Here is a 13,736-nt window from a genome sequence, read left to right as displayed (position 1 = left end):
GGAGTGGCGCAGCTGACCGGAGCTGGATCAGGCACCGGCGGAGCGGACTGCTCTGGCTCCGGAGTGGAACAGCTGACCGGAACTGGATCAGGCACCGGTGGAGCGGACTGCTCTGGCTCCGGATTGGAGCCGCTGACCGGAGCAGGACTGGACCCCGGTGGAGCGGACTGCTCTGGCTCCGGAGTGGAGCCGCTGACCGGAGCAGGACTACCCCGGTGGAGCGGACTGCTCTGGCTCCGGAGTGGCGCAGCCGACCGGAGCTGGATCAGGCACCGGCGGAGCGGACTGCTCTGGCTCCGGAGTGGAACAGCTGACCAGAACTGGATCAGGCACCGGTGGAGCGGACTGCTCTGGCTCCGGAGTGGAACAGCTGACCGGAACTAGATCAGGCAACGGTGGAGCGGACTGCTCTGGCTCCGGAGTGGAGCAGCTGACCGGTGCCGGATCAGGCACCGGTGGACCGGGCACGGGCCATGCCGGACAAACGCACCACTGGTCTGGTGCGAGGAGCAGGCACGGGCCGGACCGGACTGGCGACGCGCACCACTGGTTTGGTGCGAGGAGCAGGAACAGGCCGGGCCGGGCTGGCGACGCGCACCACTGGCTTGGTGCGAGGAGCAGGAACCGGCCGGGCCAGGCTGGCGACGCCCACCACTGGCTTGGTGCGAGGAGCAGGAACGGGCCGGGCTGGCAACGCGCACCACTGGCTTGGTGCGAGGAGCAGGAACGGGTCGGGCCGTACTGGGAACACGCACCACTGGCTTAGTGCGGGGAGCAGGAACGGGCCGGACCGGACTGGCGACACGCACCACTTGCTTGGTGCGAGGAGCGGGACTGGGTTCCTTTATTAACCCCCGCTCCTTCTGCTGCCTAACCAGCTCCTCTCGCCGTGCCTCTACACCTTCCTTCTGCTTCCTCTGAACCAATAGCCCCCGTAACCTGGTGGCCTCCTCTCCTAACCAGCAGATCCGCCCTGTCGCGGCCTCCTGCTGCCTCGTCATCCACACCGTGTGCCCCCCAACATTTTCTTGGGGTTGCCTCTCCACCCTGATCAGGGCCTCCATCTTTCATGCCAGATCCTCTCTCATCTCCTGCCAAGTCCATCCTCTCTGCTCCTCCTCGGCACACTGCTTGGTCCAGGTCTGGTGGGATCTTCTGTCACGTTCGTTCATAGACGGGACGGACCAAGGCGCAGCGTGATATGCAAACATGTTTATTTAACGAATAAACACAACGACAAAACAATAAACCAACGATACGTGACGTCCTAAGGTACACACAACAAACCTCACACGGAACAAGATCCCACAACCCACTAGTGCCAAAAGGCTGCCTAAGTATGGTCCCCAATCAGAGACAATGAGCGACAGCTGCCTCTGATTGGGAACCACACCGGCCAACATAGATCTAGACCACATAGAAAATACACACCCTGACTCAACAAATAAGAGTCCCCAGGGTCAGGGCGTGACAGCAGGCCTCTGGGCCAGAGCCTCCATATTGTCCACATGCTGCCTGCAGCTTCCTGTCCCCTCTGACAGCCATACACCCCTGGCCCACACCAAGTTTCACTCTCTCCCACACGGCACACAAACACCTTGCCAGGACAATACTCACCCTAGGGAGGAAAGCATGAGTGTGGTGCTGTATAGTTACACACAATGTCCATGTGGCGAAGAAGAGGATGTATTTGCCCTTACTATGTTCATATGTACAAAGGTTTCCAAAGATACATGGTACAGACACAGCTGGGTTTCAATGAGGCCCAAACAAAGGTAGGTTGGGGGCAACAGTTGCAGTGTTGTGTGTTCTCAATATGGATGTAGGATGACAGTGTGTACTGTACTATATATGTGTGCATATAGGAGAGTGTGTTTGCATAATGTGTGTGTGTGTGTGCATATGTGCACGGGAGTGTGTATGTTCCCACCTGGCATCAGCCTCACTGTAATACTCTCTGGCAACAATGTCTTCAAACAGCTCTCCACCGGTGACACTGGGAGGAGGGAAACAACAGCTTAGTCAACACATGGACACCAGTCTGGAAGCACATATGATGGCACACACCCAGTCTACCAGAGACACCAGGAAACACAGCCCAGAGAGAGCACACACACACACACACACACACACACACACACACATAAAATCATGATTTATTCAAAAGACAACTTAGTCTAAGACAATTAAGTAAGTGTTTTGGTTGAGGAAGGATGTTGCCAACAATTGGGGCTAGGGTGTAACCCATAGATATGTTCCCTCCTCTCCCCTCCCCTGAGTGCCCTGTGGGGACACAGTGCTATCTGAGTGGTGACATGTCACCCTATCCTCTCCTCCTGTCAGAACAGACCCACTAGACTATGTTCTACATAAAACTCTCAGTCTACACCAGTGTTTCCCAACTCCAGGCCTCGAGTTTGTCTGGGGCTACAACATAAATGTGTGCCGTTGGGGGTACTCAGGGACTGGAGTTGGGAAACACTGGTCTACACCACTGCTGATAACCATAGACACCATCACAGCCTCTGGAGTACAACAACAAAGTAGGTATTACTATAACTAAAGAAATAAACATTTCTGATGGTTTTTTGGTATTGGATGTATTAATGATAATAATATGGTCAGTTAGCAGACTTATAATTAGTACATATAGTCATTACATGTGGCCTCCGTAGGAATCAAAGCCACATTGTATTCTCTAAGCAGTAAGCACCATTAAGTATGAGAGTTGTGAGAGTTTATGTGCCAGAGAGAGCAGTGGGACCGGCTGAACGGTATCAGTATACTCACAGGTCAAAGACGAGGTAATGGAAGCCTTCCTCTGAGATACTTTCGTGTAGTCGTACTGTGGGACAGACAGACAGACACACAGACAGACAGGGAAACAGAGAGAGTTAAATAACAGTCAACTCTTATCTCCTTATCTCTCGCCTCGTCAATTACTCCTCTGCTTTCCCACTGAGCCCCAGGGACGCACTTAGGACAGTGAGCTTGTTTGTGTAAAAATGTGACCTAGAGTTCCTAGAAAGCAAGATATTTGCGTGGGCAAACACATACTTGTTCAATCCCCTGTTGCCTCTGGCTGTGGAAGTGAAGTTTTTTCTAGGTAGGAGGTTAAGCCGTTTCATTCAGGTGACATGAGCAGGTGTCAGTGTGAGTAGTATTGCACTGCCACTTAAGTCCTATAGCATGTCTGTTCACTGTCTTCAGTAGCCAGTATACTACACACTATGTGTTAGAATGTGGCATGTGTGGCGTAAGAGATCAAGTTTGAATATACTGTATGTGTGATTGCATGGGAGTGTACACTACCGGTCAAAAGTTTTAGAACACCTACTCATTCAAGGGTTTTTCTTTATTTTTACTATTTTCTACATTGTAGAATAATAGTGAAGACATCAAAACTTTGAAATAACACATATGGAATCATGTAGTAACCAAAAAAGTGTTAAACAAATCAAAATCTATTTTATATTTGAGATTCTTCAAATAGCCACCCTTTGCCTTGATGACAGCTTTGCACACTCTTGGCATTCTCTCAACCAGCTTCATGAGGTAGTCACCTGGAATGCATTTCAATTAACAGGTGTGCCTTCTTCAAAGTTAATTTGTGGAATTTCTTTCCTTTTTAATGCGTTTGAGCCAATCAGTTGTGTTGTGACAAGGTAGGGGGTGGTATACAGAAGATAGTCCTATTTGGTAAAAGACCAAGTCCATATTATGGCAAGAACAGCTCAAATAAGCAAAGAGAAATGACAGTCCATCATTACTTTGAACGTTTCTTCAAGCACAGTCGCAAAAAACATCAAGCGCTATGATGAAACTGGCTCTCATGAGGACCGTCACAGGAATGGAAGACCCAGAGTTACCTCTGCTGCAGAGGATAAGTTCATTAGAGTTACCAGCCTCATAAATTGCAGCCCAAATAAATGCTTCACAGAGTTCAAGTAACAGACACATCTCAACATCAAATCTTCAGAGGAGACTGTGTGAATCAGGTCTTCATGGTCGAATTGCTGCAAAGTAACCACTACTAAAGGACACCAATAAGAAGAAGAGACTTACTTGGGAAAAGAAACACGAGCAATGGACATTGCACCGGTGGAAATTTGTCCTTTGGTCTGGAGTCCAAATTTGAGATTTTTGGTTCCAACCACTGTGTCTTTGTGAGACGCGGTGTGGGTGAACGGATGATCTCCGCATGTGTATTTCCCACCGAAAAGCATGGAGGAGGAGGTGTTATGGTGTGGGGGTGCTTTGCTGGTGACACTGTCTGTGATTTATTTAGAATTCAAGGCACACTTAACCAGCATGGCTACCACAGCATTCTGCAGTGATACGCCATCCCATCTGATTTGGGCTTATCATTTGTTTTTCAATAGGACAATGACCCAACACACCTCCAGGCTGTGTTAGTGATAGAGTGATGGGGTGCTGCATCAGATGACCTGGCCTCCACAATCCCCTGACCTCAACCAAATTGAGATGGTTTGGGTTGAGTTGGACCGCAGAGTGAAGGAAAAGCAGCCAACAAGTGCTCAGCATATGTGGAAACTCCTTCAAGACTGTTGGAAAAGCATTCCAGGTGAAGCTGGTTGAGAGAATGCCAAGAGTGTGCAAAGCTGTCATCAAGGTGGCTGTTTGAAAAATCTCAAATATAAAATATATTTTGATTTGTTTAACACTTTTTTGGTTACTACATGATTCCATATGTGTTATTTCATAGTTTTGGTGTCTTCACTATTATTCTACAATGTAGAAAATAGTTTAAAAAAAGAAAAACCCTTGAATGAGTAGGTGTTCTAAAACTTTTGACCGGTAGTGCATGTGCATGTGTCACCTCAGTGATATATGGCGCAATGAGCTCAGAACATTCAGCTGGTTCAGCCATCCCCCATCCCAACGACCCCCCATCCCAATGACACAAACACACCCATGCCTGGCATGCCTCTGTGGGAACAAAGGGGTCCCCACCCCAATGGTGAGCTGGGGGGTTTATTAGAGAATGATGTAGATGTTCCCACTGAGCTTCTGTGCTCATCATGGAATACCAGGATTTGCACTGGGAACACACAGACTTCCAATGCTAACGCCACTCAAAGCATTGGGGCTTAGTGATATGTCCCTCAACACATCGTCTAAAATCGCTCATGGCACACGATGGTGAGCAACCATACAGGATGTGTGTTTGTGAGTCAATGTGTGCATGCATAAGTGTGTTCCTGTACTATATGCGTGAGAGAGTGTGTGTATAGTTATGTTTGACAGGATGTGAAGGCCAACAGTACGTGGTGTGTGTGAATCATGTGTGTACAGGCCTGCAATGTCTGTCACATGTGTGTTTAGGAGCACAGAAAGAGAGCAAAAAGGGGGCAGAGAGTCAGTGCGTGTGCGTGTGTGTGTGTTGGAATGAATTAGCCTGCCCTGCCAGCGGCAGTGCGCTCCATTCCTCCCTCCCTCCCCTCTCTCTCCTTTCTCTCTCAATTGCTCCCTTTGTTAGGAGTTTATCTGCAGTCCAAGCAGAAAACATGACAAGCTGTCCCTTTGACAGAGAGGTGAGGGGAGGGAGAGAGAAGGAGTGTGCTTTAGGGGACTGAGAACAATCTGGGACAGGGAGAGAGAGAGAGAGAGAGAGAGAGAGAGAGAGAGAGAGAGAGAGAGAGAGAGAGCAGGGAAACAGTGAAAGTGATAGAAAGAGAAAGAAGGGGAGAGGTGAGGTGAGAGACAGATGGGGAGGGCGGGTGGACCAGAATGAGATGCCGCTGGAGAACAGAGAAGAAAGAGAGAGAGAAAGAGAGAGAGCAGAAAGAGGAGGATGAGAGAATGAAAAAGCAATTGCGAAGAGAGAAGAATGCAGAAACGAGAAGCAAGTGAAAGAAAAAGTAAAAATGCAGAAGGAAGGAAGAAAAAGGAAGTAGGTGCTTGTAGTTTGAAGAAGCGCATTAATATAGTCAGGCAGTAGGAGAAGAGGCATTCATGCTGTGCTATGAACTCTTCTCTCGTCCTCTCCTCCCTCGCTTTATCCGGTCCTCCCTCCCTATCTACCTCCCCCTTCTCTCTGTGGCTTTGAAAGTGTAATTACATGTTGTCTCCCTGGCCTGCTTGCTGCTGCCTGATCCCACCCACCTGCTCTCACCCACCTGCACACACACACACACAGACACAAACACACACACACACACAGTGCCACTGTCTTCAGCCACACAGCTCACCACCAACACCAATCTCCCCAATATACATTCCTGTCATACATATCTCACATACACACAGACATACGCATGTACGCACACACAAACATTGCACACGCTTGCACAAACACACACCTGCATCAGTGGCGGTCGGTGCCGTTTAAGATGAGGGAGGACAATTAATTTTTTCCATGAGCATGGCCTTATTTCTATTACAGCATATTGGATGACTGCCATTCATATTCCATTCACCCAGTTCAATGTAACATCGATAGGTTTAGGCTACTACATGATACTCCTATTTTCGCAATACCCATCATGAGGTTGCTACAACCTAGTTAATGAATAAAAGTTTACAACGTAGGTGCACACAGGTCGAGAGAAAAATGTGAGGTGACGGACAGAGGGACAGACACATTCAATACCGCCTTGCACACTCTTGCCTGCATATAGCTGATCTAGGGTGTAATGATTAGTCCAACAGTTGCAAACAAGAGTTTCCATTGGACAAATTCAGGTATGTTTATCCCCGTTTCGTTCCGTTTGCTAAAGTTTTTCAACAGAATCAGCGGAATGAATACACCCCTGATCACACGTAAACAGTTCACTTTCATAGCAGCCACGTTGTATTCCTTCTCACATTTACGCTGTCTCCTCCTTTCATCTTGTCCCTGCGCTTGTGGACTTCAATGCACAACACATCAGCTGAATGTGACCAGGCGAAAAAACCTTTCCAAGCCAAACCATATCATAACCGCTACACACAGCCTACATCGTTGTCACCATATTAGCTAAAGAAACGTCATAGTCAACATAGCTAATAGAACTAAACACGCTACAATCATGCAGTACAGTGTACAGTCAGTCAGCAGTTTAGCAATTACAACAGCCGGCCCTGGTGGCAATAAATTAGTAAAACCAAAGCTTACTTTGACTTGGAACTTGGAGTTCTAGTGTTGTGTTGGATAGTCATAGCCAGCTAGCTAACATAGCATCCCTCAGTTTGAGTATGCTAAACTAGCTAGCTGCATTTGCTAGCTAAGTAAGTGAAAGTGAGTAAGTGAAATATCTGTTCTCCCGAGTGGCGCAGTGGTCTAAGGCACTGCATCGCAGTGCTAGCTGTGCCACTAGAGATCCTGGTTTGAATCCAGGCTCTGTTGTAGCTGGCCGTGACCGGGAGACCCATGGGGCGCCGCACAATTGGCCCAGCGTCGTCCAGGGTAGGGGAGGGAATGGCCGGCAGGGATGTAGCTCAGTTGGTAGAGCATGGTGTTTGCGACGCCAGGGTTGTGGGTTCGATTCCCACGGGGGGCCAGTATGGAAAAAATAAAAAATAATGTATGCACTCACTAACTGTAAGTCGCTCTGGATAAGAGCGTCTGCTAAATGACTAAAAATGAAAATGAATCTCTCTGTCTCTCTCGCTTCTCCTTAATTTTTGAAGAAATGAGTCAACTACTCACCACATTTTATGCACTGCAGTGCCAGCTAGCTGTGGGTGATTGAACGATGAACTGAGGTCCACAACTAACATATAAAGTCCACAGAAGAAGAACACTACTACTACTACTTACTACTGTAGGAGGAGAGATTACTAAAAACTATTAGTTTCCCCTTTTATCTGTGTATTAAATGTTGAAGTAGAGAACACACGATTTTGTGTGACTCAAAATGGGTCAAAATTCTACAAAAAATGACCTTTTAAGGTAAAATAACAACCCAATGTTTATATCCCAGGACAAATTAGCTAGCAACAGCAAGCAAGCTAGCTAAATGTCCATGAGTGTTATGTGTTTTCGACCTGTCCCCAAATGAATATAGTTGGTTCAGAGTTCATTTTGATAGTTCAACCTACATGTCTGGATCGCGTTAGGTGTGGATGTACAAAATCATTATGCGCTCCATGGCGGACGCACGCGGGTGCCCGGTCTAGACAGCATGTTATGCTTTCAGTACTAGATTAATTCTCTGATCCTTTGATTGGGGGGATAACATGTCATTTCATGCTGCAAAGTTGGAGGACGTCCTCCGGAAGTTGTCATAACTACTTTGTAAGTCTATGGAAGGGGGTGAGAACCATGAGACTCCTAGGTTTTGTATTGAAGTCTATGTACCCAGAGGAGGACGGAAGCTAGCTGTCCTCCGGCTACACCATGGTGTTACCCTACAGAGTGCTGTTGAGGCTACTGTAGACCTTCTTTGCAAAACTGTGTGTTTTAATCAATTATTTGTTGACATGAATATATTTAGTTTAGTTTTATCTAAAAATGATAAATTTTTTAATGTTTCACTATTTTTATTTTCATGAAATTCATGGAGGAAGATTGTCCTCCCCTTCTTCCTCTGAGGAGCCTCCACTGACCTGCACGTATGTCGCACATTCAGTGTAGTGGAGGGAGAGGCTGGCTTGCAGTGTGAGGAGAGGTGACGACTGTCATTTCCCTGAGTTTGCATGTGGTGGTGGGTTGACTCCTCAATTCCGTGGCTCTCACACACCAGTCGGACCATGCAAATGGCCCACACTAGTGGGCATAAGTTAATTTGGCTGGCTTCCTCCATTTGCCTATACCCTATCTCTCTTCCATGAAATTCTGCTGTGACACCATGTAACACACTGACACTGGAGACACCCCCAATGCTCTTCAAACCAACATGCCTGAAATATAGGCAGAATTTAACCACTCAAATCTAATTTTTTCCACTGGACATCCCAACGACTTTTTGGCAGCGGTCAAATGTACAGCGAGAGACTTCACCTGTTGCTAGGCAACCAGCCGAGCATGAATAACTGCTATCCTGTTAGCCTGCTCCCCAAGTAGACTGACAACAATGTCACCTCGGTTTCGTCCTGTCATTGTTGGTTGCCACCAAACTGCTCTCGCTCAGCAGGTACAGTTGAAGTCGGAGGTTTACATACACTTAGGTTGGAGTCATTAAAACTAGTTTTTAAACCACTCCACAAATTTCTTGTTAACAAACTATAGTTTTGGCAAGTCGGTTAGGACATCTACTTTGTGCATGACACAAGTAATATTTCCAACAATTGTTTACAGACAGATTATTTCACTTATAATTCCCTGTATCACAATTCCAGTGGGTCAGAAGTTTACATACACTAAGTTGACTGTGCCTTTCAAAATTTGGAAAATTCCAGAAAATGATGTCATGGCATTAGAAGCTTCTGACCTCAATTGGAGGTGTACCTGTGGATGTATTTCAAGGCCTACCTTCAAACTCAGTGCCTCTTTGCTTGACATCATGGGAAAATCAAAAGAAATCAGACAAGACCTCAGAAAAAAATATTGTAGACCTCCACAAGTCTGGTTCATCTTTGCGAGCAATTTCCAAACGCCTGAAGGTACCACGTTCATCTGTACAAACAATAGTACGCAAGTATAAACACCATGGGACCACGCAGCCGTCATACCGCTCAGGAAGGAGATGCGTTCTGTCTCCTAGAGATGAACGTACTTTGGTGCGAGAAGTGCAAATCAATCCCAGAACAACAGCAAAGGACCTTGTGAAGATGCTGGAGGAAACAGGTACAAAAGTATCTATTTCCACAGTAAAACGAGTCCTATATCGACATAACCTGAAAGGCCACTCATCAAGGAAGAAGCCATTGCTCCAAAACCGCCATAAAAAAGCCAGACTACGTTTTTTAAATCGCACATGGGGACAAAGATCATACTTTTTGGAGAAATGTCCTCTGGTCTGATGAAACAAAAATAGAACTGTTTGGTCATAATGACCATCGTTATGTTTGGAGGAAAAAGGGGGCCACTTGCAAGCCGAAAAACACCATCCCAACCGTGAAGCACGGGGGTGGCAGCATCATGCTGTGGGGGTGCTTTGCTGCAGGAGGGACTGGTGCACGTCACAAAATAGATGGCATCACGAAGGAAAATTATGTGGATATATTGAAGCAACATCTCAAGACATCAGTCAGGAAATTAAAGCTTGGTCGCAAATGGGTCTTCCAAATGGACAAGTGACCCCAAGCATACTTCCAAAATGGCTTAAGGACAACAAAGTCAAGGTATTGGAGTGGCCATCACAAAGCCCTGACCTCAATCCTATAGAACATTTGTGGTCAGAACTGAAAAAGCGTGTGTGAGCAAGGAGGCCTACAAACCTGACTCAGTTACACCAGCTCTGTCAGGAGGAATGGGATAAAATTCACCCAACTTATTGTGGGAAGCTTGTGGAAGGCTACCCGAAACGTTTGACCCAAGTTAAACAATTTAAAGGCAATGCTACCAAATACTAATTGAGTGTATGTAAACTTCTGGCCCACTGGGAATGTGATGAAATAAATAAAAGCTGAAATAAATCATTCGCTCTACAATTTTTCTGAAATGTCACATTCTTAAAATAAAGTGGTGATCCTAACTGACCTAAGACAGGGAATATTTACTAGGATTAAATGTCAGGAATTGTGAAAACTGAGTTTAAATGTATTTGGCTAAGTTGTATGTAAACTTCTGACTTCAACTATAGGTTGTCATACAGATGTTGAAGACAGATTGTCTTTCGAAACGTTGGTTATTAGGTTATTAAATGATTGCATCTGAGCTCCTAAAGTGTGCAGCTCTCCTTTTCTTTTTCAGGTTGTCATACAGACACACTTTTATTTAGCCTACTATGGTAAGTACAGTAGGAGGCACTCACCTATGTTGGGATGTTTGAGCAGGCGACAGATGCGGGCCTCTCGCTCCAGTTTTTGATGATCTGAAGGGAGAGTAAAAGGAAAAGAGTCAGAAGAGAAACCTTTTCTGTTGTTCAGTCGATACCCTGCAGGATCCGTCCATTTTTTTAAACACTTTCCACAAACCACCATTGGGCAATGGGACTGGTGGGAACATCCTTATTTATCATGTATGTTATGTTCACTGGGCTCTTTACATTCAGTAGTAGCACTATAAAAAATATACAAATATACAGTCATTCAGGCAGTGGAGTCTCATCCGTTCTGCTGTCCCACCACCAATCGGACGGACCTACTATTCCCCCATCTCCCCCATCTCTCTTCCATATACACTGAGTATACCAAACATTAGGAACACCTTACTAATATTGAGTTGCAACCCACCCCCTTTTGCCCTCAGAACAGTCTCAATTTGTCTGGGCATGGACTACAAGGTGCTGAAAGCGTTCCACAGGGATGCTGGCCCATGTTGACTCCAATGCTTCCCACAGTTGTGTCAAGTTGGATGGATGTTCTTTGGGTGGTGGACCATTCTTGATACACACAGGAAAAGGTTGAGCGTGAAAAGCCCAGCAGCGTTGCAGTTCTTGACACACTCAAACCGGTGCGCCTGGCACCTAATACCATACCCTGTTCGAAGGCACTTACATATTTTGTCTTGCCCAGTCACCCTCTGAATGGCACACACACAAACACCAATTGTCTGAAGGCTTAAAAATCCTCCTTTAACCTGTCTCCTCCCCTTCATCTACACTGATTAAAGTCGATTTAACAGGTGACATCAATAAGGGATCATATTTTTCACAAGGATTCACCTGGTCAATGACATGGAAAGAGCAGGTGTTCCTAATGTTTTGTACACTCAGTGTACATTTAACCAGGCCGGTGTGGGGTCCTGATATTTATGAGCAGGCTGAGCAGCCATGCACAACCAACGCCTCCCTCCACTCAGCTCCTACAGTACAAGGAACCAGGGCTAAGGCAGAGGAGACAGGGGAAGGGGAGATGGAGAGGATGGTGGAGAAGTGATCACTTACTCAATGTACTTCAGACATACAGTAAATGTAAACACCAGTAAGTGTGAAAACCCACACACACACAATACACCCCCCATTATGATTTTTTAAATAAAATAACAATTACGGTATTTCAAAATACCCCGGTATACGGTATGTATATACAGTATATCGCCAAAGCCTAATCAGTGGTAACCTTGGCAACAAGACCCAACAGTTAACAGCATTTCTCCACTCCAAATCAGGCTCCATCCTAAAGGAGGTTTACATTAAACTGATGTTCTATACTGGCGTATATTAAACTATACTACACTCAGTGGACCTGCTTCATCAAACAGCCTTTGATTAAAGAATATGAGAAATGGAAGTTCATAATACTGTACAGCATATCCAGGCATACATGAGCCAAATGATCTGTGTACTAGAACACACAGCTATGCACAAAATGCTTGCAGCAGCACAAGCCTACTGCACTTAGTTAAATGAGTCTCCTGGGCTCAGACTAATACAATCACTGTCCAGTTAATGACTCTAATAGTAAGGGGCGGCGCTGTGTGTGTGTGTGTGTTCGTGCACATGTCATGCAAATGCACACGTGTGTGTTCACATCCATACGTGCGTGGGTGGGCAGTATTAAAACCTAGTGCTCCAATTGCAGCCCTACATGGATAGATTGGATGGACAGATAGATGGATAGAATGACAGATAAAGAGATGGTACAGTGGGATGAGGAGAGAGCTTGTGGGCCAAGTTCAGCCAGACCTTGGCACCAGCTGTTAGGCTCCCGGGGACAGATGTGTGTGTTATGTGTGTGTTACTACACCGGGGCAGAATGGAGTTGACCTCTGGCCTCCCTAATCCCACTCTCACGCTCCTGTCCCCCGTCCAGGATTTGGGATTTGGGAAACGGAGCCTCCCAGTCATCCCAACTGGCTGGCTAGGTGCTGGAATCATCTGTCTGGCTTTTTACATAGCTGGCCCACGGAAAGAATGTGACCTCATCAATGGAATATGACATGGCTACATACACAGAGCATGGCTAGCCGTGGCAGCCATTAGATGGGCAGAGCCACTGGGATTTTACAGTAGAGGTTGCAGGGGCAGAGTAGAGAGTATGCTGGAAACCTCACTCCGGTACACCCACACACACACACACACACACACACAGGCACGCACGCACCCACGGTCACTCACACAAACACACCTTTCCTGTTCGGAGAATTTCAGAAGTAAAAAGTCAGCTCTCGACACTTGAGCACCTGGCCTCAGAAAGGCTTGTCATTTCTCAAATACTCAAACATACACACAGCCAGGAACATTTGCACACACACACACACACACCTCCAGGTAATCTATTCTACAACACAAGACCACAGTGCTCAGGATTAAAAGGGGGGATTTTATTTTAAATTGAAGGTTGGGATCTGAGGCCATTTAAGCTCTGACATTATCTGAGGATGCTGTGCACACGCACGACCTCTCTCTGTCTGTCAAACACATTCCTGTGACACACACACACACTCTGGACACACACAAGCTGGCTGCTGTGAAAAGATAATGGTAGACTGCGGCATGAAGGGTCTGTCACTGAGAGTCAGAACAAAAGGAGAGAAGAGGAGAGAGACAAGGGAGAGCAGAAAGAGAGAGAAAGTGAACATAAGAAAGTGAGTGAATGAGTACTGTAGAAAGAGTGAAAATGCTGAGTGAGAGAAATAGGCGATAGGGTGGATAAAGAAACACAGATGGATAGCTACTGGGTGTTCATGCTTTTGTTCCAGCCCGGCACTAACAAAGGGAGAACACTGTGTTAACAAATGAGTTCCA

The 13,736-nt window shown here is 46.4% G+C and overlaps 1 protein-coding gene across 28 annotated transcripts in view; it reads right to left on the bottom strand.

The window, feature by feature from the left end:
- Positions 1–13,736, bottom strand: part of LOC121553568 (calcium/calmodulin-dependent protein kinase type II subunit gamma) — a 112,878-nt gene that overhangs the window by 43,537 nt on the left and 55,605 nt on the right. For all 28 annotated transcript variants that reach the window (XM_041866780.2, XM_041866762.2, XM_041866765.2 and 25 more), the window contains exons 3-5: positions 10,860–10,919; positions 2,791–2,845; positions 1,931–1,996 (exon numbers count right to left, since the gene is read on the bottom strand). In XM_041866780.2, the coding sequence (XP_041722714.1) occupies positions 1,931–1,996; positions 2,791–2,845; positions 10,860–10,919 (181 nt within the window). The remainder of the gene's footprint in view (positions 1–1,930; positions 1,997–2,790; positions 2,846–10,859; positions 10,920–13,736) is intronic.

This window comes from Coregonus clupeaformis, chromosome 37 (genome assembly GCF_020615455.1).
Source record: "Coregonus clupeaformis isolate EN_2021a chromosome 37, ASM2061545v1, whole genome shotgun sequence".
Lineage (NCBI taxonomy): Eukaryota > Metazoa > Chordata > Actinopteri > Salmoniformes > Salmonidae > Coregonus > Coregonus clupeaformis.
The sequence above is the reverse complement of the archived record's forward strand: the minus strand, read 5'-3'. Positions and strand labels throughout refer to the sequence as shown.